Genomic DNA, 24,731 nt, shown 5'->3' on the forward strand with positions numbered 1-24,731 from the left:
GTGGTGCGGTTAGGGTTGATAGGGTTACAGACTCTCGAGGGTTCTGGCTGATAGTAGTTTGGGAGGTAGAGGCTTTGTTAGTGAGAAGCGGAGAAGTAGTTTTGGGAACAATTACAGTGAATTGTTCTTTTCCAGAGGAGTGTAAAGCTACATTAGATCCAGATCTAGGGTTTGATAGATCTGAGGGAGCCAAAGCAATTGTGTCCTCATCTACCAGGTGCATTTCTACATCAGGAGCAGAAGAGCTAGTTTGGGTTATTTCAGTAGTACCAGACTGGGTTGAGGCAATCACAGCAGGCCTTTGGAGTTTAGCAGTTTGCGGTGGAAGCTTTCTCGAAGTCTTTGCCACTGCAGGGGAGAGGGGGGAAAGTTGGTAAGGGTACACAGGGAGGAAGGGTAAGGGGATCATGGGGGAGAAGCGGAGGGGGAAGGGAACCACCAGCGGTGGGAAGCCTTGTATTCAGGGCGGAAGCACAACCATCAGGGAACCAGCGGTTCTCCATTGAACATGTAATTAAAACTTCCATAACATAACAATATTAACTTTGATATAATCCAATTACTCAAAATTATAATTTTAAATCCAAATATATTCATTAATTTTATATTTTTTATTCAAAGATTAATTTTATACTTAAATACCAAAATATCCAAATATTATTTGTTATATTAATATATTAATATTATTTGTTATTCAATTTCAGATGAGTGTTGATCCTAATTCAATCGTGAATGAATGAATTTGTAAAAGAGTTAAATTATCTTGCTGACAAGTGAGCAAATTGGATTGTAAAGAATCCGAACATAAATTCACCATGCATGAACATAAAATTACACAATTCTAAGATTAAACCGAAGGAATATTTGATCTTCTCCACCCTCAATAATATATCTTCTCTTTTGATATTTTAAAAGAGTATGAGTTGTTATCTTTTCTCATAAACTTAAATTATGTAAAGTATATGTATTATCCGTATTCCGTGATTAAAATTTAGGATGTGTTGAATAAATCAAAAGAGTGGATTTTTAATTAATTTCGGTTTAGTTAAATCCTATTTTAATCAAATTAAACCAAAAACTCTATTTGTTATTAAGTTGATACCTCCTTGCTCTTGTTGTCGTGAATTGCTGAAGGAAAAAAGGAGAAAGAGCGCTCATTCACTTGTGAGATGGAGAGTAAACTTGGTTTTGGTGTATAAAGCAAGAAAAAGCAGAATCGTTATGGTTTGGGACAAAACGGGCAAATGTCACACTTCGCGACCCAACTAGCTACATCCTTCTTCATCACGACCCAGTGATAGTACCGTTTGAGGTCATAGTACATCTTAGTCGCTCTTGGATGTACCATGTACCATCGCGCCATAAATATATGACCTCCAAATCTTCAAGACGAAAACCACAGTAGTCATTTCCAAGTCATGAGTAGGATAGTTGTTCTCATGTTTCTGCAACTTCCGCAAAGTGTAGGCAATAACTTTCCATGCTGTATCAACACACACCCCAAGCCAACTCTAGGCGCATCTGTATAAACCACATAAGGCTCACCCTGCTCTGGCAATGCCAACACTGGCGCAGTCGTTAGCATCTCCTTCAGGCTTGCGTAACCCTCCTCACACTCCCGTGACCAAACAAACTAAAAATCCATCCCTATCAACATAGTCATCGGCGTGCCTTATTTGCAAACCCCCTCACAAACCTCCTGTAATAACTCGCCAAACCAAGGAAACTCCTTATCTCCGTACCATTATGCGGTCTAGGCCAATCCCTGATGGCCTGAACCTTCTCTGGATCCATAGAGACTCCCTCCGCCGAGACAATAAGATCCAGAAATCCCTTCTCCCTCTGCCAGAAACTGCACTTGCTCAACTTAACATACAGCTTCTGCTCCTGCAGCTTCTCTAGAATTGTTCTCAGATGCACTGATGCTCCTTAGGACTCTTAGAATATACCATGACATCATCAATGAAAATGATAACAAACGCATCCAAAAACTCCTAGAACACACTGTTCAAAAATCTCATAAACGCTGCTGGCGCTTTAGTCAAACCAAACAGCATCATCACAATCTCATAATGCCCATACCTTGTCCTGAAAGCAGTCTTCCTCACATCTGCCTCATCTATTGGGATCTGATGATAACCCGACGCCAGATCAATCTTGGAGAACAACGTAGCACCTCTCAGCTGATCCAACAACTCATCGATCCTAGGAAGAGGGTACTTGTTCTTCACAGTAACCCGGTTAAGACCCCGGTAATTGATACACAAGCGAAACTCATGTCCTTCTTATTAACGAACAACACCGGCATTCTCCATGGTGAAACGCTAGGACGGATGAATCCCTTGTTCAAAAGATTCTCCAGCTGCTTCTTCAGCTCTGCCATCTCTGCTGGAGTCATCCTGTAAGGCACCTTGGATAACAGCGTCCTCCCCAGTTCCAGTTCAATCGTAAAGGGATAAGACTGAGATGGTTGTAACCCTTGCAACAACTGGAACACATCCTCAAACTCAAAAACAACCCGAATACCACCAACCATAGACTACCCCATTGACTCTAGCATCGAGATTGTAACCAAATAAGCCTCACGCCGCTTCTCGATCATCTTCCCTGCCTGCATGGCTGAGATCACGAGACTCACTGAAGTCGGTCGTACTCCCTCAAAAACCAACTTCCCTTTTGGATGCTCAAACTCCACTCTATCCCGATGACGATCCAGATGTACCATGTGATGATGTAACCAAATTATTGCCAGGATAACATCATACAACTCCAAAGGGCTGATAATCAAATCCACCGGCCTTGACCCTCCTGCAATCAAAATATCAACACCCCTCGCCCCTCCAAGGACTCTCAAAAACCACTACAAGAAAATCGTGTATTTATAGCATAAGAAGATAGCGTTTTAACGCTTTATGCTATGATAAATAAACGTGAAATTATAGATAGCGTTTATTTATAAGTAGACGCTATAAATGCATCGGTAAAACTTAAAAAAATTTGACGCGGAAAGTTTTTGGTTTTCGCGGGTATCAATTAATATCATTTCTCATAAAAAATGCTATTGAAATGGAAAGCGGGAATATTTTTTTTTAATGCTCGCCTTTTGGAAAAAAAAAGGAAAAAAAAAAGGAATAGATCTAGAATTTTCTCTCGACTCAGTCACTTCCAAGCCTCACCTTCTCACTCGTCTCACCTGCTCCATTTTTTTCAGTCTCTAAACTTTCTCAGTTTTCAATCTCTAATCTCACTTGTCAATTTCTAAGGGATCTGTTTGGTCTCACTCGGAGCCTCACTCGTCGGATTTCTCATTTGTTTGGTTTCACTCAGAGCCTCAATCGGACCTCTCTCGAAGCCTCACTCGTCGGATTTCTCAGTTTTCCATCTCTAATCTGTCAGTCGGAGCCTCACTCGTCGATTTTTGAAAACCGAAGGTGATTCGTTTCTTTTGTTTAATCGAATCGTTTATCAAATCGTTATCACTGTTTGGTATTCTTATCGAACCGAAGGTGATTCGTTTCTTTTGTTCTTTTCCATGCAGATTTCAGGATTCGTTTGAGTTTAAAGTACTGTAAATTTGTGTTTTCGTTCTTAATATTGTTCTAAATTTGCGTTATGTGTGGGAATATAGATCTAATTAGCGTTTTTTTTTCAATCTATCTTAACATTTTTGAAGTACATTTTTGTGCATCTCTTTTTATCTTTGTATCCAAACAAGTCCTAACTAAATTCTCTACAATCCTTACAACCAAACACAATCATTTCCTTATTTGATAATATTAATTCTAAATTTCCTAAAATCTATCTACCTAATTTAAAGCAATATCTTAGATTAAAATATAATTCTCCTTTCAATCTTATATTTAATTATTTGAATTACTATTTAATACATAAAGTTAATAAAATTTTAGATTTTTTTCAGCATATGATGTGATTTGAATTTTTATAAACGGATATATATATTTTAAATTTAACCCTGTTCGGATGTGAGATGTCACTGTGCATTATTTCGATAGTTCTTATATATTCTTTAAATAATTAATAGTATTAGTTATGAATAAAAAGAATAAAATATTTTTGAATATTTTTGGAGTATATTTTTTGGTGTAATCCTAATTGTCGGGTCGGTTTTAATTCAAAAAAAAAATTGATTGCACTAATCCAATCTTCATTCATTATTATCTTAGTCGAAATCGAAAACTTATCTATTATTCGATAACAAATATTCGCTTTTAATGAAATCTTTTTTTTTTAGTATTAAATACAGATTTTATATATTTATCATAGTTAAAAATAGAGTAACTAATTTATTGATTCGAAATTATAATGAAATATTCAAATTTATAATAAAATATTCAAACTAATTTTTTCAGAATGCACGGGGTTATTGATTTATAAAATAAACAAAAAAAAATTAAGAAATGGATTCGTGGTGTACCACGAAGTAAATTCTAGTTTTACAGAGTATTTTTTAAGTTCGCAAAGACTTAGATCTTTTCATCTGGTGAGTAATTATTTAGGAGTTTAAGTTTTTTATTAAGTTCTTGTTCCCTTCGATCTGTGTTTTTGATTGATATGGTTTGATAACCCTGTGTTCGTGGTCGATTCAACACTGTGTTCGTGGTCGAGTTTTGGTGGTTTTGTAAGATGGACAAGTCTTGGGTCTGGCTTCGAAGGTATGAACTTGTCTTTTTTTTTTCTTTCTGTTATATGTTTTTCCTTTTCTAAGAATTAACCTTTGAATTTTTTTTCACTTGAAGGGCTAGCCTTGAGTTTAAGACAGGGGCAACTAATTTTGTGTACGCCTATCTATTCATTTGTAGACCAATGTTGTTGTTTTTTTATTGTGAAACCTCTGGTGATAGTCGGATTGATTTTTGGTAGGTTCGAAGTGAAAGATTTAGGCAACTCAGGAAGGCGCAAATTCCACACACCACCAGCCGCAAAGGAATGACTCGACTGACTCATGAGATGGTATGGTCAAATTATCTTACTGAGCTATTTCTGATATTTCTGAGATGGTATGGCTCATGAGATGGTATGGTCAAATTACCTTTGTTATCTGTAGAATAAGAAGAGTTCTGACCCGTCCAAGGTGAGTAGGAGCAAAGTTTGGATAGCAGGACACACTCATTCGGACGGAAAACCAGTGAGACAAGAATTTGCGGAAACAATTGTAAGTGAAATGGGATCAGAAATCAATTCACTCAATTAATAATGCTTCTTCGTATAGCATACAATAATCCTCTTTAACTCTTTGTGGCAGGAACAAATCAAATCCATTGATAGTGAAATGGGTTCCACATCTACCACTAGTATTAAAGAGGATGCTGTCAGTCAAGTCTTAGGGAAAGCCAAGTCTGGAAGGGTTAGAGGTATGGGCAGAGGGCTTACTGCTACAAAGCTATCATTCATTCAGGCTAGAGACACCCATGTCCAGAAGCTCGAAGCAACACAAGCGGAATTGATCACCAAAATTGAATATCTCCAAAATGTAGTTTGTGACTTGGCTAAAGGAAAGAAGGTTAGTATAGTTAATTTTAAATCGTGTGCTTGATGATAAGGCTAATTTGTATGTTTGTGTTTGTATTAACTTTATTATTCTTTCCACAGTCTGATGATTTTTCTGCATCGGAGGCTAGTAATGGTAGCCAAATTGGTCCTAGGTGTCAACTTCTGGATTGGTGTTTAGAAGATGATGTTGTTGTCGGGGAAGGATAGTTCTGCTCAGCTGAACCAAATTACAAGATTGGTCGTATTGCAATTGGTCCTAATGCATCAGCTGTCGTTGTCAAATCTGTAACAAACAAAGATGCGTTTGTATGGAGGCCAACCACCATGGTTGTCTCTCTTAGGAATGCTATGGGAACGAAAATTGCATGGCCAACTAAGAAAATGATATTGGACAATGATGCAACATCCCCACTTCAAAATCAATCAGCTGGTTCATCGGTAATGTTTTACTTTGACTCTTAAATTATTATGAGATTGTAGAAAGATTTTAAATATGTCATTTTTTTGAATGACTTAGGCATCACTTGATAAAATCATCATCTTTGATTGGAATTCGGAGGATGTAGTAGTTGCTGAGGGTCGTTTGTGGTCAATGGATCCAAAGAAAAGGCCAACCATATATGTCTCGGACCTAATGCTGCAATCGTAAAGGTTGAGAAGGTCGTTAAACATGGCGCTTATTTGTGGAGACCTACTGATGATATGGTCTTGATGGGTGATGCACTTGATGCCTTTATCGCATGGCCAATAAAGAAGATATTGCTGACTAATATTATACATCCAACAAGAACATCATCACCAATAGCAACATCACCTGGGGTAACAATTTTATCTATTGCTTAAGTTTATATTTCTTGTTGATGGTCACTTCTGATATAAGTGTTTGGATTGTTTGGATTATAGACAGTAAGTTGCAGCATCAACACCACCAAATCAGATGGAAAGAAAAAGTGCATGTTGTTGGATTTTAATAATTCAGGACAAGTAGTTGCAGAAGGCAGAGTTTGTTCAACCAATCTGACGACAAAATCCACTTTGTCCCCTTAGGTCCTAACGCTAACAAGGTATGGATAGAAGTATCAAAGATTGGAGATGCAAAAGTGTGGAGACCAAATTCAGAAGTAGAGTTAGTTTCTGATGCTTTAGGTACAACAGTTGTGTGGCCTAATGATAAACTTGTGTTTGTATGAAATTGTGGTGTACTTTGAGCTTGTGTGGTTGGATTTTGATTTATTAGTTTATGCCTTTAGAATATTGTAAACTTTGATTTCAATTAATGTGTTCAGGATTTTAAAGGTTTAACCTTTTTATATTTAAATACATAAAATAATAAATTAATCAAAAATAAGTTAAATTGACGACATAAAAGTAACATAATACGAATGCTATTTGAAAATAAATTATAACATTAAGTAACGCTATTAAAAAAAATTAAAATAACAAAACAAGATTGTTATTATAAAAAGGAATATAGCATGTGTACAAACGCTATTTTATATTACCAATAAATAGCACACTAAAAAGCGCTATCTAATGTGCCGGACCTATTATCGCGGGCGATGATAGAGCGTTTACGAAAACGCTATAATATCGTTCGATAGCGTTTTTCGGATGCTAAGAATACACGATTTTCTTGTAGTGAACTCACCTCCGATGACTCTGACAATTCCCCCTCGCTCTCCGGGATCTCCTTTGATATTGGCTCTCTCGGCGCACACCGGAGTAATGAAGCAATATGTTGATCCAGAATCAAACACGACATAGGACCTAAACCCGCCCACCAATAAGGTCCCTACATAAAACTCATGTGCTAAGAACCCTAACACTTTATCACGACAATTCATAAAATCTGAACTATTAAAAATCACTAAGTCAGAAATTATACATGTGATCTCCCGGCACAGGTTCCTCCAGTCTCCATGGTCGTGTACAATCATGGCACATGCTCGTTCCATGCAATCAGCTACACTCCCGGCTACACTCCATGCTGCACCGCTGCCACCGACATCTGATGCAACTTGGGACATTTGGGCTTGATGTGCCCAGACTCCCTGCAATGATAGCACACACGAACGACCGTCTGAGCTGCGGTCGAAGCACTCCTCTGGAGACAGCTAGCCACCTTGTGATCCATGGTACCGCACCCGTAGCATCCCGCACCACTCAGACTCTGCGTAGCCTTCCACTTCCTCTTGGTTTCCTGCGAAAGCTTGCCGCCCTTCCCAAAACCTCCATGATGCAGAGCCTTCCTCGGCTGGACCATTGGACTAACCATCACATCCTGTGCTTGGATATCCTCTTCAGTCTCAGCTGCGGTCTCAACCAGCTCTGCCCTCTGCAATGGACTCTCAAGTCATCACGAAGCAACCTCATGAACCTCCTGACCTGCGCCTCCTCAGACTCCAACGCTCGGCCCCCATAAATTAACAGCTGACTAAACTCCACTTCCATGTCACGAACAGACCGAGTCCCCTAAGACAACTGCAGGAACTAAACCTCCATACACTCTAGTGCTTCCCGAGGGAAATACTTATTTTTAAACTCCTCCATGAAATCAACCCAAGTCATCTCACTCAGCGCCCTCCTGGCAGCCACCGACCTCCACCATAAGTGGGCTTCGTCTGCCAGGTGGTGAACCCCTACGTCCACCCAATACTCCAGAGGACATCTGAGTGACTGGAAGTTGTGTAGCCTTGTCCTCCACGCGTTAGCCACAATAGGGTCGGTACCACCTAAGAAGTGCACCGTACCGATCATACCCATCTCCCTTAGCATACTGACATACTGAAAATGAGCTCCCGCACCTGCAGCCACTGGCTGCTACACCTCTGTCACCACAGACGGCAACCGCTCCCACAACTACGCCTACAAGCCCGCTAGGTTAACATCTCCACCAGGGACTCGACCTACTATGACCCCCGCACTCGAAAGTCCAGCACCACCGGCCAATCCGGCACCGACACTGCCCACACCGGCTCCACCGGCGCCTATGGCGCCATTGGCACCACCACTCGCCACACTCATTGATCCCTCTTGGAATGCCTGCGACTCGCCAATGCCCTCCACCGTCACACTCTAGTCCATAATGTCACTAAAAACTGGGCCTCTGCCCCTACCACGACCACATCCGCGTCCACGACCACATCCGCATCCACGACCCGCAACAGCTCTACCTCTAACCATCTGCACTACCATGAATAGAAGGCTAAGCAAGCAATTATTAACACATACCACAAAGAACACAACATACCGTGGAATCTCATTGAAGGGTCGAAAAGGATGTTCTAGGACCCATGCCACATATCATTGACTAACTCACATAATCAACAAGGCATGCAAATCCAAACATCAACAACAGAAACACAGTGAACCCGTACCTAGAACCGTAAGGGCTCTGATACTAAACTGAAACGATCCGACCCATTTTTTTGTTTTTAATATAATAAATGACAAGTGATCTCATACTCACTAATATCCTAACAGCAACCAAATCAAACAGCGGAAATAACCAACAATAAACCATCAATTAACCAACCATAATCCAATAACTAGATAACTAATATTATTCCAACATAAACCATAAATCATCCAGCAAGTCATTAAACAACAAACCAGCAACCTAGCAATATTCTAACGATTCAACTCTAGCAACCTAACATAAGCCAAGCAACATCCAATCAAGCCACTAGAACATCCTTCTCTTCATTGCTTTGATTACACGATCACATTTTTCTTTTACTTGCATCACAAACAACAATTGAGATGCATGAGTATTATCACAAATCCTCAGTGAAGTAATCATCCCATCTACTGGGCTATGCACACAAGCAATTGTGAATTGAATAACCAACACACAACAAACAACACAAACAAACCAGGAAAGCAAGTAACAGCTGCCTGCTGAGAGTTTGGTGTCGACCGACACACTCCTTGTGTCGATCAACATTGACAGGCATGGTGTAGACCGACACACACCTTGTATTGATTGATGCATGATCGACATTTCCCGAAAACCCTAATTTGCATTGACCAACACTCCACATGCGTCGATCAATGCTTGTTAGGTTTCTCGCGCCGTCATTGCATTAGTGTCGACCGACACACTCCTTTTGTCGATCGACACAGATGCCGAGCATCGTTTTCCAGCGAACTCCGACGCATATCTCTAAATCCAAACGCATCTAAATTACTTTTTATTTATTTATTATTTATTGATTATTTATTATTTATTTATTAATTATTATTTAAAAAACAAATAAATCGTTTCGATTAAGAAAATCAATTTCTTTCTTTTTGTCGTTTAGATTTTGGCTTGTTTGGCCTTTTTGTTTAAAGATTGTAATTTAAGGTATTTGTTCTTTCGTGATATCTGTTTCTTTAAAGAAATGCAGACGACCAAAATAACTATCAAATTTTAGGATATTGCATTTAACAAAAAAGTAATAGCATTAGTTACTCATAATTTGAGGTTTTTATTATTTAAAGGCAAGATATAACATTTTTGTACATATGGTGGTTTATTTCTTGGCCAAACTTTTTAAAGTAGTATTGTTCTCACGTGTCGTTTTAAAATATCATAATACTGTATTTCATTTGATGATGCATTATTTGACATAATATCACTTTCTAATACATGGAAAGAGCAAAAGTTTCTATAAAAAGTTAACCAAGTTTAGTTTCTAAATAACTAAACACAATTGATGATGTATACCCTATTATTTATATAAATATATATCTTGGTCAAAATAGGAGGTTTTATTAAATAAAAAACTAGAGGACCTAAATGTAAAAGTATTCTAATAACATAAAAATTAAAAAGATAAGTAAATAACATCAATAGTGAAAAGAAGGACCTACTTAAGCAATATTTATTAGTAAATCTCATTTGTCCATAATGATAAAAAATCACATATTTATGTAAACTTTATTTATATTTTACATGCTTCGTAAAAAATAACTATCATTTATTTTACTAATTTTAATCTGCATTTGATTTCCAACCAAATAAAATATTTCCTCTGTTTTATAAAGAGTTTTATTTTTCTTTCACAAAGAACATAATTTTACATTTTCAATGTATCATTTCATATTTCCAATGCATTTTTTACATTAGATTTTCTAATTTTATTCTTAATCTATAACTAAACTAACTTATTAATCATTTATTAAATAAAGGCATATATGTATATTTTAATAGTTTCTTAATTTGTATGAAAAGTGTCAAAATGACAATTTTTATCGACACTAGATAAATAACCAACTAAAACAAAAGAAGATTCATGATATATAGCAGTCTAATACAAAATTATTTTTTCGACATATTTAGGGATTCAGAGTTAAGCGCAAAAACAAAGAACCCAAATATAAAAGTGGTATAATTATATAGAATAATATGTAAATATGAATAAATAGTATAAAGAGGAACGGTCTTAGTAAACCAAACCTGCATTAAGTGTTTTAAGTATCAAAATCTATAAATGACATTTTTGGACGTATGGTAATGATTCGTTTTATCTACAAATTCTACTTGTTATTTCTGAGAGTATGATATTTCTGGCATAGTATTACTTTATGACTTTATTTGTAAATGATGTATTTTTCGCATTGGGTGTTTTAGGCTAATCAATTAAAGTTATTGACCAAAAAGTATTAATTTATGAGGCGCGCCAAAAACAATAAATTGCATTGTAATTAGTTTGACCAATTTTGGATTATTTACCAAAATTGATATAATGTATTTTTGTCAGTATGTATAAGTGATTTTTTACTTTAAAAAAAAAACAAAATAGAGGACCTAAATGTAAAAAAATATATAATAACATAGAAAGATATGTAAAAAATGAATAATATAAAAAATAACCATAAAAAATAATAATACTAGTAAGTATCATTCATCAATACAATAATGATACATTGCTTACACATATGTAGTTTTTTCCCTTTTTCAACAGGCGACGCGAAAAGTAATGTCACATGTATTGATTTGACTAATTTTATCAAACATTTAATTATCTACAAAATAGATCTACATAAAATTGATGATATACATGTATTTTATATTAAAAACCAAATAAATGATGATATGTACAAGAAATATTTTTTTTTCAACAAAACTAGGGGGGCTTGAGCGAAACAATGTATAAGTATGGTAATAATCTTGAATAATATGGAAATAAAAATGTGTATAAAGACCAACCCACCTTTTCGTTTCAGTGTCTTCTTCTTCCTTGTAAATTTCTTTCATCGTCTTCTTCCTCCTCCTCCTCCTCCTCCTCTATGTTTCTCTCTCTCTAAACCCCACACCAAAACTGTGGCGGCTATATTCTCCATCCCCCCTGTGTTTTAATCTGTTTCATCTCTTTCTCAGATTCAATTTCTCGTCTCGTACAAATCAGGAATCAAACAATGGTAGTTCCTCTGCTTCTTAATCCGTGTTTTTTCCCATAATTTTCCAATTTGATTTTAGAGGGTTTTGTTTTTGGAGAAATTGAGTTCTCGTGGGTCGTATTGATTTCAGGTGAGTTCGATAGTAAAAATGGAGAACGATGACGTGATGACTCCGCCATGGCTAACACCAATGCTTCGAGCTGACTACTTTGTGACTTGTTCGATTCACGCAAGATGGAGTAAGAGCGAATGTAATTTCTTTTGCTTGGACTGTTCAGGCAATGCCTTTTGCTCTTACTGTTTGGTTCATCATAGGGACCATCGTGTTGTCCAGGTTCTGTTTCATCATCGTCATCATCATCTCTCTGATATTTCGTCGAACACCTTTGTTTGATTAACCCAGTATATGATATGTTTTGTTGTGGTTGCAGATTCGACGATCGTCGTATCATAATGTGGTGAGAGTGTGTGAGATTGAGAGACATATTGATGTCTCTTGTATCCAGAATTATGTTATCAACGGTGCTAAGATCCTCTTCTTAAACGAGAGACCTCAGTCTCGAGTTGGTACAAGCTTGGACAAAATATGTCAGATCTGTTTTCGTAACCTCATCGATTTGTGCGGCTTCTGTTCTTTGGCTTGCAAGGTAAACGTGAAAGTGAAAATGTTATGGTCTTAAGGTTTCTTCTTGTTACATGTTGATTTGTTCAATTACATTAGCAAACGGGGTTTAAGGTTTCTTTTGGTGAATCATTTTTTTTTTTGTGTTCAGCTTGACGGTGTCAAGAATGGAGGTGACCCATACCTGACCTTCTCTTTGAGAGGAACGCTCGGTGACTCTTGGAAGATCCGCAATACCGGAGTTTGTAGCGGTTTGATCAACGGAATCTCAGTGGGAGTCGACAACCAACGCAGCGAAACCGCGGCTGTGTTATCTCCAGGGACACCTTCGATTGAGAGCCACCGAGATTACCCAAAAAAGAAGAGAAGAAAGGGCATACCTCACCGAGCACCTTTCTAAAAGGCTTTATTAAAGAGTTGAGGAGGGGTATAATATGGGTGGAATATGGTAAAACCCCTGAGAGAAAGAAAAAGAAACATTGTTGGTAAATGGAATCTTATTATAAATAGTAGCAACCTTATTTAACAAAAATGTGATGTTTCATAGAAGTTGGGATATAAATATATGATTAAAGCAGCCTTAATTATCTCATATTTGTCCCTTTATAACTAATACTATACAACATTTTCTCCTTACTTGTGTTTCTCTATGATTTGGAAAAAAAAAATGAATTTGGTAAGGTCTAAATGTTACATCACATTTCAAAAACATGGAGGAGATGTAACAATACGTATTTGTATATTTATAGGAAATTCCTTCATGTTCTTTTGAATGTTCCTGTTTGCTTTGAAAGTGAGAGAGTGAGTTGGCATTTATGATTTATGGATGTGATATGTTTAAACTTTAAAGTATGGTGTAGTATAAAATAACTTGGTGAGGCATCATGGGTTTAATAAAAGAATGGAGAAAGTGTCGTGGTGTGGATTTGTTATACTTTGCCATCAACATGGTTTTTTGGGGTTTGGTGAGAGTATCTTAAGATTTTTGGGCCAAAGATATATTTTCCTTTTCGGCTTCAAAGTACATTTGGTGAAGAGTATCTTAACAAGGTAAATCTTGTTTTGCTTGTATTTCTCCTTTTTTAAAGAAAACCATTTTACCACTCTATAGTTTTCTACTTCGTCTATCTATGATTTGGTTCTAAAATCTCTCTCACTCCTTTGTTTGCAATTGTATGTGATTTGGTAATCAGTTAATTGATTTCGTATTTTCCAGTGTGACTTTTTACTGGCATTATAATTACTGGAGTCTAATTTTTTTTTTCTTTGCTCTTTAATTGTTGTTCTTGGCTTGGTTTTCCATTTAGAACGGTTAGAGACATTACATGTCATTTTATGACAATGTAGAATCAGAGAAATTATTCATCATTCCATATGTCATTTTGGAACTTCTTTACCTTCCTTTTTAACTAATTTTATGGAAAGTGTTGAAAAAGCTTTGTAAATTTTAAATTATAAATTATAGAACTGGAAAGTTGAGAAAATCATTTATAGCAAATATATAATCACAAAAATTTAAGATTTAATGAATTTGAATGCAAAATAAATTTAATCTAGCAAATTGTTCATACATTAAAGTGTTGTCTGTTTGTCCATCCAGATGCACCTAAAAAATGGTTTTGGTTTTAAACATACCATTTATCTAGATGAATTTGTGAAACTCATAAAAAATAAAAACAAAAACCAAAAATTCTCTCAAATAATTTTAATTTTCAACAGTGAATTCTTCCAAACATTGCAAATTTTTAAGTCTGACATACCATCATTTACAATCACAGCTAAAACAATGTTAGTTTTCTATAAATATATTTTTATATGTAGAAAAATCAAATAAAATATTGTAAATCACATATTATTTTTCACCAAACCAAGGTTCATCTCGTGTAGTGATTGTGGACTCTACTAAAGATACTGAGTAGATGGATTTTCCTTTCAAAGTCGCAAAAAAATCACAGAATTTTGTTCTTCGCCAAAATCACAGAAAAAATGCTCCCATTAAAATAAAAAATTTGCCAAATTGTGTTTCTTCGCCAAACCGTAAAATTTCAAAAAAATTGTACAATACTGTTTTTCAACCTTAACCAAGAATTACGTTTAATTCCAACTAAGTTGTTAATTCAATATTATGATAAAATGCAGTATTAAATTTTGAGTTATGTTTTCTGTTCAGAATTTCATTTTCTTGCCAAAACTGAAAAATGCAGAATTATTTTTTTTTATGCAAAAAATCACAAAATTGTTTTTTTCCAGCCAAAACTATGATGCACGATTTTGGCTGAAAATTTTGTTTTTTCACCATAACCGAAAAATTGCAAAGTTATTTTGCCGCCGAAATTGTGAAATCGGAAGATTGGGTTTTTCCGCCAAAACTGTAAAATTGAAGTATTCTGTTTTCCGTCATAACCGTAAAATCGAGGTATTGTTTTTTTCCATCAAAACCGTAAAATTGGAAGATTGTGGTTATTAACTAAATAAGAAAATTAAAATTTATAGATATAAAATATAGCATTTTGAAAATTATTTAATTATAATAACAATTTAAATCATAAATATAAGACACGTTTATTTTAATCATTTCGGTACTTTACGCATCTAGATGCAAAAGCAAAAATTGAAACAAAATAAAAAAAGAAGCTGCAACCAGATGATCGATAGCTAAAATATAAAAACGAACTTCTAAATGCATAATCATGGTAGATGCATTATTTAAATGAACAAACGAATAGACCCAAGAAGGAAACGTAAAGGGTGATGGATATCGAAGTGAGATTATAAATGGGGACTGGAGTAAGGCATCCAATGGTTGAAGTGATTAAGTCGATTCGTGAGAAGAGGAATGTGATGTATTTAAAGATGTTATTAACAGAAAGGTTTGATCGCCTTGGGGCTAAGTGCTGGCTTGGTTACATACTTACATTTATTAGCTAGTGTATTATAAAGCACCCGGTAGTATTTGTCTATTTGATGTAGCTAGAGGACCCCATCTTGCACTTTTTGCTTCGATGTTATGGTATCATTTGAGGTGTTCACTACACAGAAATTAAACAACATTATAAATTGAATATAGTATAGACATAATTACATATATATGAAGATGTATTGAATGGCTGAAGTAGTGTCTGTGTGATTCAAGACGTGATACAAGATTGTTGGTGTTTTATGTGTGTGAGAAGTTTCTAGAAGGTTTGAGAAGGCAATATTGAAGGACGGTTTGAGGATAAATTGAAGAGGAAAACTACTATTTCTTTGGTTGATTAAATTGGAGTTTTACAAAGAAAAGGAAAATAGCAAAAAGGAAAAAGTATTTTTCTTATGAGATTTGGAAATCTTCTCCTATGGTGATTAGGAAGTATTGATGGGTATATAAGGAGGTGTTAGGCACGTCCTAAAGAAGCAAGAGAGCTGAGGCATAAAGGTTAGAATCCTAGAGAGCTTTCTGTTGGTGTGCGGCTTAGTTTCGCGGTTTGGTGCTTGTGTTGTTCAAGCTTCTTTGTTCGTCGGTGTGACGTGTGTGTGAAGGTTGCTCAAGAGAGTTGAAGATCTGAAGTCTAGGCTCAGGGGGAGTTTAGCCCAAGGTTAGGTTATCTTGGTTTGAATCTAGGCTTGGTGTTAGTCTAGTTAAGGGTAGAGAATTATCCTTAAGATTTCATGTTATAGAACGGAGCGGTGAATTAAGAGGGTTGTGCTTAATTTACGCGTTTGCGAATAGGTTGTATTTGCTTTCTTGTTCTAGTGGAATCGAAATCTGGACGTGGTCCCGGGGAGTAGGAAAAACCGAACCTCGTTAACAAAGTTCTTGTGTTCTTTACTTTCTGCTCTTTATTATTGCCTCATCCGCATTTACAAGTGGTATCAGAGCGGGTTCTCGATAGAGATTCAGTCTTGTTTCGGGTAGATCAAGGGTGAGGGTAGTTTAGGAAGTAAGGAAGAGCTTTGAATCAGTTGTGATGACTTCATACAGAGAAGGCACGTCTATGACAAGACCACCGTTGCTTGATTCATCTAATTATGGATATTGGAAGGTTCGTATGCAAGCGTTTATTAGTAACCTTGATGAGGATTGTTGGAATTCGATTGAGCTTGGTTGGGAGCCCCCTAAATTCGTGGATGATAAAGGAGTTGAGTGTCTTAAGCCAAGAGATAAGTGGACTGCTGCAGAGAAAAAGCTATCAAGTTGCAATTCGACAGCCAAGACAGCGATTTACAATGCTATTGATTCAAGCCACTTCAAGTTAATCTCTCAATGTGTATCAGCTCAGAAAGCGTGGAAGTCATTGGAGAATATGTTTGAGGGTACTTCAAGTGTCAAGAGAACTAAGTTGGATATGTTGGCTTCACAATTTGAGAATCTAAGGATGGAAGAAAAAGAAACTGTGGCTGAGTTCAGTGCTAAGTTATGTGATATATCTAATGAGGCTTTTGCTCTTGGAAAGCAGTACAAAGACAAAAAGCTTGTGAAGAAGCTGAAGCGATCGTTGCCTGCAAAATTTGAGTCAAAAATTTCTGCAGTTGAAGAAGCTCATAATTTAGATGAGATGGCTTTTGATGAGTTTGTTGGGATTCTTAAAGCTTTCGAATTAAGCAAAGCATATGAAGCTGAAGGAGTTAAGAAGAAAGATGATGAAGTTAAGGAAGCAATAAAGAAGGAAGTTGACATTGGAGTAGCTCTTAAGGTATCATCTTGTGAAGATTCAATGGCCATGTTATCAAGACAATTTGCTAAATTTCTGAAGCGTAAGGGCGAAGAGAAGAAAAGTAGAATGGGTGAAGAGATGAAGACTTTATCAAAGAATGTTCAATGTTTTGAATGCAAAGGATATGGTCATGTACGGTCTGATTGTGCTAATCTACAAAAGCATAAGAAGAAGGCTATGAATGTTGTTACTAGTGATTCTGAAACTGATTCAGATGAAGAAGAAGATCTGAAGAATTTTGTGGCGTTTACAACTTTTGAAGATAGTTCTGAATCAGCGTCTGCAACAGTGTCTGCAACTGCTTCTGAATCTGCAGCAAAACCTGCAACTGCAGCAGAGCATGAGTCTGAGAGTGATAGTGATTCAGAGGATATGAGCTATGAAGAACTTGGTAAGAGTTATGAGAAGTTGTATGCACATTGGCTTAAGGTAGTTGAGGATAATTCAGTTTTGATTAAGGAGAAGCTCGTGTTAGAGGCTAAAGTCGTTGAAGCAGAGAAACATGCAATAGAGAAGGGCGAAGAAGCATTACAAGCTAAAGTGCAGCTTGAAGAAACTCAAAAGAATTTGAGGATGCTTAATAATGGTACAAAGAAGCTGGATCATATTCTAAGTATTGGCAAGACAGATAAGTGTGGTCTTGGATATGAAGGAAAAGTTTCAAATTCAGATCCAGTGTTTGTTTCAAGTGGAAAAATCACGTCTGCTTCAAAGCGTATTTCAGAGACTACTACAGAGGCTGCTTCAGAGACGATATTTGTGAAAGAACGTGGTACAAAATTTTCTGAATTGCAGAATGCACCTAGACAAGTGTTTCAACCTGTTTGTCATTATTGTGGTGTTGTTGGGCATATTAGGCCAAGATGTTTCAGATTGTTGAGAGAGAGAAGCCGAATGGAGAATGCTTATGATGTAAGGTTTCATGGTCCTACATGTTATCATTGTGGAGTTCAAGGACATGTTAAGAGGAATTGTTTCAGATTCATTCAAGGAGTTAATCATGGAGGTCTAAGGCGCAACAAGATTTGGGTTAGAAAAGATGAGTTCTATGGAGGTTGTGTACTAGGCTATCAACCGCGTATTGCAAAGCGGGGAGAATTTTCCTGTTAGTTTTGACCATGTTGTGACTCATTCAGGGGGAGAATGAAGATGTGTCTGGTGATGTTGTTTAAGTGTTTGAACTGATGAGTTCACAAGCATAGTCAAAAAGGGGGAGAATGAAGATGTATTGGTCTGTCTGAAGTAGTGTCTGTGTGATTCAAGATGTGATACAAGATGGCTGTTGTTTTATGTGCGTGAGAAGTTTCTAGAAGACTTGAGAAGGCAATATTGAAGGACGGTTTGAGGATAAATTGAAGAGGAAAACTACTATTTCTTTGGTTGATTAAATTGGAGTTTTACAAAGAAAAGGAAAATAGCAAAAAGGAAAAAGTATTTTTCTTATGAGATTTGGAAATCTTCTCCTATGGTGATTAGGAAGTATTGATGGGTATATAAGGAGGTGTTAGGCACGTCCTAAAGAAGCAAGAGAGCTGAGGCATAAAGGTTAGAATCCTAGAGAGCTTTCTGTTGGTGTGCGGCTTAGTTTCGCGGTTTGGTGCTTGTGTTGTTCAAGCTTCTTTGTTCGTCGGTGTGACGTGTGTGTGAAGGTTGCTCAAGAGAGTTGAAGATCTGAAGTCTAGGCTCAGGGGGAGTTTAGCCCAAGGTTAGGTTATCTTGGTTTGAATCTAGGCTTGGTGTTAGTCTAGTTAAGGGTAGAGAATTATCCTTAAGATTTCATGTTATAGAACGGAGCGGTGAATTAAGAGGGTTGTGCTTAATTTACACGTTTGCGAATAGGTTGTATTTGCTTTCTTGTTCTAGTGGAATCGAAATCTGGACGTGGTCCCGGAGAGTAGGAAAAACCGAACCTCGTTAACAAAGTTCTTGTGTTCTTTACTTTCTGCTCTTTATTATTGCCTCATCCGCATTTACAATATATAATAGATTTGCCAAAAAAAACACATATATAATAGATTTTTTTTTTCTTCGTTTACTACTACACTAATTTTGAATTATCATCAAACGTAGAATTGGTACTGGACTACTGGCTTATTATAAACTAAGCGGAGTGGGTCATCCTCTTTTATACTTTGTAGACAAGAAGAAACTAGTTTATTTTTTATAAGATTCGTAGGATTGGGTTTGATTTGGTATGAGACATGTTGTTATCATATTCTTGTCTAATCATTTGATTCTAATATAATTTAAAAGGAATTTAGAAACTACGTAATAGTTTTTGCTAGATTTGGTATATATGTGGTTCTGTTAGATTCTTTTTCACCTAGTGGTGGCTTCGTTCGGATACCAAACCCAATCACTGTCCTTTTCACCTTCCCATCTCTCTTAGTTCATCCTTTTATTACCAATCACCATCTTCATTGTTATTATCATCTCATATTCAAGAAGATTACAATTCATTAGAAAGAGAATGCCGTCCAAGAATTATCATTATTCATCTTCTTCTTTTTCTTCTTCTTCTTCATCTTCTTCTCAGCTAAGTACTCCAAGGTACTTTCCTTTCCCGAGGTTAATCAAGTCTAAATGATTGTTATTGAGATTTAATCTTGCCTAATCAACTATGGGATTTATTTTCTTTTATTCATCTTGTAGAGCATTATTTCAAAATGGACCGTCTCAAGCCATTTCTGTAAGTTCTTATTTACTAATATTCATCTACTATTGATTTCTTGATGAATAAGTTAGTTTATTTTTTTTTTGAAATTTTTGGTTTCTATTTACAGAAATCTCCTCTCTGGGATGTTGAGGAGGTGAAGTGCAGCCTTGGTTCCTCAATGCCTAAGGTCAATTTCACATTTCATGATTTCATGTACATATCTACTTAACGCATACTTTTTTTTTTTTGGTTGCAAATATACATGTGACCTTACCTATTTATGGGTTATGGTCCTTACGGATTTTGCAGTCTGACGAAGAACTAAAGGGGGAGATTGATGAGCTCGAGACAGAGATCTTAAAGTTGGAGCGGTATCTTCTCTCGCTCTACAGATCATCTTTCGGAGATTATTTGCCTGCATTATTGTCACCAGATAAGTCTTCACTCCCTCCATTTAAGACCGAACTTCACAATGACCGGGCCTCTTCTGTCTCTGCTAAGTCTGTCTCATCCAGCTTCAAACGCTTGTCCCAAACAGTGAGTGATCTTGCTTTTTTATGATATATTAATGCAACTGCAGTTTTCTTTAATAATAGTTTAAACATTTTCACTTTTTTCAGGACAAGATAAAAAGATCTGACTCTGGTAACCCGAGTTTGGCTGATCTTCTTGGTCTTAGCACTCTTAGTCCCAATAAACTCTCTGAAGAGATTTTAAGAATTATTTGTGTGATATACTTCAAACTATCAGACAATGGACATAACAGATTTGTAAAGAACTCAAAGAATGATGAGTGTGGACAGGAACTTGGAGTTGTTGTCCATAAGCTTTACGTAGACGATGACAATTTAAAGTCTATAGAGAGCATGCTTCAGAATTTCAGGTGAGATCGCATGGTAAAACAAAAAGTGTAAATATTCTTGCATTACATAAATTTTAAAGTGGCTTACTCTTTTTAAAACTGACAAAATGCAGATCGTTGGTGCAAAAGCTTGAGAAAGTTGATCTGGCAAGGATGGATAGGGAAGAGAAGCTTGCTTTTTGGATCAACATTCATAATGCTTTGGTGATGCACGTAAGAAAATTAGCAATCTCGAGTTACCGAATATATATTTAAACGTATTTTTGCTATCATATATGATCTTAAAAGTTGTGTAATCATCTTACAGGCATATATAGTATATGGACTTGGTGAAGATACAACAATCAAAATGGTCTTGAAGGTTTGAGATATTGATTATTTTCTTCAGTCAACTGGTTTTGTTAGATCGTTGATCATATGAGAAATTAAACAACTATGTGTTTAACCTGTCCACAGGCAGCGTTTAACATAGGTGGGGAGTGGGTAAATGCGTACGATATCCAGAGTTTGATAATGGGCACTCGTCCATGCCATTCACCATCAGTAAGTTGATTTATGAATTTAGTTGTTTGTATACGTTTATGTTACTTTTTCTCAAATAAAACCATAGTGATTAGTATTTTAATAACTCTCATTTGGAAAAGTAACAGAATCTTTTTCAAATGGCCAAATATGAAAGAAGCCATATTGTCTAACAACTTGTACTTTTTAAAGATATGAAATCTACTTGGTGTCAATGCATAAATTATGTTTCTTTGGCCATGGTAGCGTTTATGGACGCTGTTTTCACCGTCTAAGAGTTCGAAGACGAGTAACGGTGGACACACTTATGTGTTGGACTATGCCGAACCACTTCTTCATTTTGCCCTCTCTGCCGGAACATCAACAGATCCAATGGTACCAACTCAACTCCTTTCCCCTTTAAGTCTCCTCACAAACGGAGTTAACAATTTCAAAACAATGTAATGGTTATTAGGTCCGAGTTTATACAGCAGAAGGAATCTTTCAAGAACTTAGGCAAGCAAGAGACGAATTCATCCAAACAAGTATTGGTTTTGAGAAAGAGACAAGGATTCTATTGCCAAAGATCGTATACAACTACGCGAAGGATACTTCTCTCGACATGGCTGAACTCTACAATACAATATCAGAGTGCCTAACAGAGAAACAAAGAACAACGATGAGACGAATTGTAAAGAAAAAGCAAGATAGAAGTATTCGTTGGATTAGCCATGACTCCAACTTCCGTTATATCATCCATTCGGAACTCGTCAGAGGGAGTCTATGAATTTGACAACGATATGGTATTCCGTTTGGTGCCAAGATTTTGCTAAATGACGGAGCTTGAAATTGTATGTATTGTGTATCACATACAATGTGTGTTCTTGTCTAAAAGATTTAAGTTGCAGTCTCCAATCCGAAACAAGACATCAATAAAACATACCCAAAAGCAAAGAGAAGAAGTCATACAAACAGTCATTTGTTAGGCATTATACGTATACTTTATGTGTATATATACTTATAATATATAGCATATCAACTAAACACCACACAGACAGAACCAAGCTTAATTTGTTCTGGCAAGAGGAAAGCAAAACCAAACTTTACAGATTAGTTAAAAAACGAAGGAAGAGTAAAAAGGGTTTCTTCTAGTCATGCCATACAAAATCTCCTTTGCTTCGTCCACTTCTTCTATAATCGATTTCTGCATCCGAACTGCACAGACCCATCTTGTACTTTCTGCTTGTCTTTGCTTGACCTCCATTTCCCGGCGTGCTTGATACCGATATGTGCTCAAGTTGCCGCTGCATATGATCTGCTTTCATATAACAAAGAAGATTTCAATACACATACTTCTCATTTGAGGTAAATTGTAAAACTCAGATCATGTAACATATTACCATTGTAAAACTCGAGGGGCTCTTGTAAGTTGCTTCTATTATCTTCACTTTTTTGCAGGTCCAAGTTAGCCTCCGAGCAATAAAAATTAAGCCCTTCACCTTCTGATGCAGCCTTTATATTACAGTTTGGTGAAGTTGCATCCAAGGCACTACGTGGCCTCATGGTGAAGGAGCCATCGTTCAGATGTGTGATCTCCACATATTGGCTTGTCGCGATGACTTCATCTGCACTGAAACCAAAGGAAGCTCTGTATGCTTCGAGTTCTTCCATATCATGCTTGGAAATACGTTGACCATTCCCACTAGTTGGATAAACATCCGAGTCCTTTGAAACACTTAGTCTTCCACCAGTTTGAGAAAAGGGAGCATCATGGTCAAGGTAGTATCGAGCAAATGTGTCAGGACAGAAGAAATTAGAACCTTGAGATGCCTTTGGAGTATTGTTAGTCTCAGGTGTCTGTGCATAAGTAGAGTCACTCCTTGAACATTTGCCTGATCTTGGAGAAGCCAAAGGATCCCATTGCGGTAAGAAGTCACGCTCGGGAAAAGATGAGCATCGACCATCGCCCCCCAAGGTCCTTGAGATTGGTGACCTAAGACCGCTTGCAGGGCTGCCAGGGTACAGCGCGTATGTTGCATGAAGATCGTTGGCAGAAACGTAAACACCTTTCTCTGTTTTCTTGAGATCAGCAGTAGAAGAAGTCAAGAACCGAGCATAAGGTACTTCAGGTGACGAAGGAGTGGTGAGATGATGTGCTAACTCAGGAGGTGGAGTCAAAGGAGCAGTAGATGGCTCCGTGGTATAGGTCGAGAAAACCGGTGGTGAAACCAATTGGGTCTCATGAGCATAAGGCCCTGTTGCAAACATTGCGGATGAAGGACCACCAGGAGAGTTAGCAGATAACGAAAGCTGGCAATTTGGCGATTGCATTGTCGAAGGAGCAGCAGAATGTGAGAAAGAAGCTGGAGAGGAAGGTGGAGCAAGCATTGATGTAGCTTGGTTACTCAATCCCGTCGTTGACTGAGGTTGATTTGATTGATGATGACGACCAGTTGCAACATTCCCTTCAGGTATTCGAGAAGCTGGCACAATACGCCTCTCTCCTTTTTTCGTACCAAAACAAGACAACACTTTAAAACACCCAACCCACCGCTTCCTCTGTCAATTACAGTTTAAAAAACAAACTCATTACATACACACACACACACACAACAAGCTTAAGAACAGAAGCATTTAAACAATATTTTTATGTCAAACCTTTTCCTTGTTTTACCGAAAACGTATATCAAAAACCAAGACTCTGAAGCAATGGGTTGGTACTAGTTTCCATTACAAGACTATGAAAAGACTTGTCAAGAAAGGGTCCAAAAAATAATATTAGTCTACATCAAAGATCGGTCCACACACCAACTACGAGTAAGAATGATTAAGCTAAATAGATCCTGAAACTAAAAACCCTAAATCAAAAGTCTCCATTTTTAGCTACCAACTACACTGAACTAACCGATGAAAGCGATAGCTTTATGATCTAAAATTACAGTTTCAAGCTTTTAAAGGAAGAGGACATAACAGACCCGTACCCGTTCTCGAAGAGGAAGCCTATTCGCCATTACCATCGAACCTCTCGATCTCTGTTTCTTCTTCGAACAGATCCAGATTTTTCACTAATCTCTCTTTTGCTTAGTTCATTTAGTTGAGACACACATTTAAGTGAGAATTTAGGGTTCAGGAGCGGTGATAGAGTGGGGGATGAATAGATTCAGCCGCAATTTAGGGTTTGTTTATCTCTCTCTGACCAGATGCATCTAGAAGAAGACGAAGAAGAAGAAGCAGAGGCTGACACCATGTAGATTTTGCTGTTGTGAGGCAAGACAAAAGCAACATTTTTGTAAAGCAAAAGCCATTGTTACTATTTTAAAATAAATTCATTTACAATTTCTATATTATGTTAAACAGATAATTATTTCTTTTAACAGCATATTTTAAAAAAATTATAAAACTAAAATAAAGTGAATAATAATTGCATAGAAATATAAGAAAACGTAATAAAATATTATAATTGTTTTTTTTTTTTTTTTTTTTTTTTTTTTTTTTTTT

The 24,731-nt window shown here is 36.7% G+C and overlaps 3 protein-coding genes across 5 annotated transcripts; 2 read left to right on the forward strand and 1 right to left on the reverse strand.

Moving 5' to 3' along the window:
- LOC104757903 lies at positions 11,749-13,115 on the forward strand. Its single transcript, XM_010480686.2, has 4 exons — positions 11,749-11,919; positions 12,029-12,232; positions 12,330-12,545; positions 12,672-13,115. The coding sequence occupies exons 1-4, from the start codon at positions 11,917-11,919 to the stop codon at positions 12,918-12,920; spliced, it is 672 nt and encodes a 223-aa protein (XP_010478988.1). The 5' UTR covers positions 11,749-11,916; the 3' UTR covers positions 12,921-13,115.
- LOC104757905 lies at positions 19,665-22,055 on the forward strand. Its single transcript, XM_010480688.1, has 10 exons — positions 19,665-19,764; positions 19,867-19,903; positions 19,998-20,057; positions 20,180-20,407; positions 20,491-20,753; positions 20,846-20,945; positions 21,040-21,093; positions 21,189-21,275; positions 21,501-21,629; positions 21,709-22,055. The coding sequence occupies exons 1-10, from the start codon at positions 19,685-19,687 to the stop codon at positions 22,018-22,020; spliced, it is 1,350 nt and encodes a 449-aa protein (XP_010478990.1). The 5' UTR covers positions 19,665-19,684; the 3' UTR covers positions 22,021-22,055.
- Positions 22,144-24,557, reverse strand: LOC104757906 (uncharacterized protein At1g76660-like). 3 transcript variants are annotated; one of them, XM_010480691.2, is made up of 3 exons: positions 24,215-24,557; positions 22,634-23,792; positions 22,144-22,551 (listed from the first exon to the last, which is right to left on the reverse strand). In XM_010480691.2, exons 1-3 carry the CDS (start codon positions 24,248-24,250, stop codon positions 22,382-22,384), a joined length of 1,365 nt encoding a protein of 454 aa, XP_010478993.1. In that variant the 5' UTR covers positions 24,251-24,557; the 3' UTR covers positions 22,144-22,381. The 3 variants fall into 3 exon arrangements, with proteins under 3 accessions (XP_010478993.1, XP_010478991.1, XP_010478992.1); XM_010480689.2 differs by having other exon boundaries at positions 24,209-24,557; XM_010480690.2 differs by having other exon boundaries at positions 22,144-22,548; positions 24,209-24,556.

Source organism: Camelina sativa, chromosome 17, assembly GCF_000633955.1.
Source record: "Camelina sativa cultivar DH55 chromosome 17, Cs, whole genome shotgun sequence".
Lineage (NCBI taxonomy): Eukaryota > Viridiplantae > Streptophyta > Magnoliopsida > Brassicales > Brassicaceae > Camelina > Camelina sativa.

Excerpts from the sequence above, each read along its gene's own strand:
- LOC104757903 (XM_010480686.2), top strand. Across the intron at positions 12,233-12,329 it reads GGGACCATCGTGTTGTCCAG|ATTCGACGATCGTCGTATCA; the intron begins GTTCTGTTTCAT and ends TTGTGGTTGCAG. Across the intron at positions 12,546-12,671 it reads TCTGTTCTTTGGCTTGCAAG|CTTGACGGTGTCAAGAATGG; the intron begins GTAAACGTGAAA and ends TTTTGTGTTCAG.
- LOC104757905 (XM_010480688.1), top strand. The coding sequence starts at position 19,685 with ATGCCGTCCAAGAATTATCATTATTCATCTTCTTCTTTTTCTTCTTCT. Across the intron at positions 20,408-20,490 it reads TCAAACGCTTGTCCCAAACA|GACAAGATAAAAAGATCTGA; the intron begins GTGAGTGATCTT and ends CACTTTTTTCAG. Across the intron at positions 21,276-21,500 it reads GTCCATGCCATTCACCATCA|CGTTTATGGACGCTGTTTTC; the intron begins GTAAGTTGATTT and ends TGGCCATGGTAG.
- LOC104757906 (XM_010480689.2), bottom strand. The coding sequence starts at position 24,250 with ATGGTAATGGCGAATAGGCTTCCTCTTCGAGAACGGGTACGG. Across the intron at positions 23,793-24,208 it reads CTCTTCGAGAACGGGTACGG|AGGAAGCGGTGGGTTGGGTG; the intron begins GTCTGTTATGTC and ends TGTAATTGACAG. Across the intron at positions 22,552-22,633 it reads GCCCCTCGAGTTTTACAATG|CAGATCATATGCAGCGGCAA; the intron begins GTAATATGTTAC and ends GTTATATGAAAG.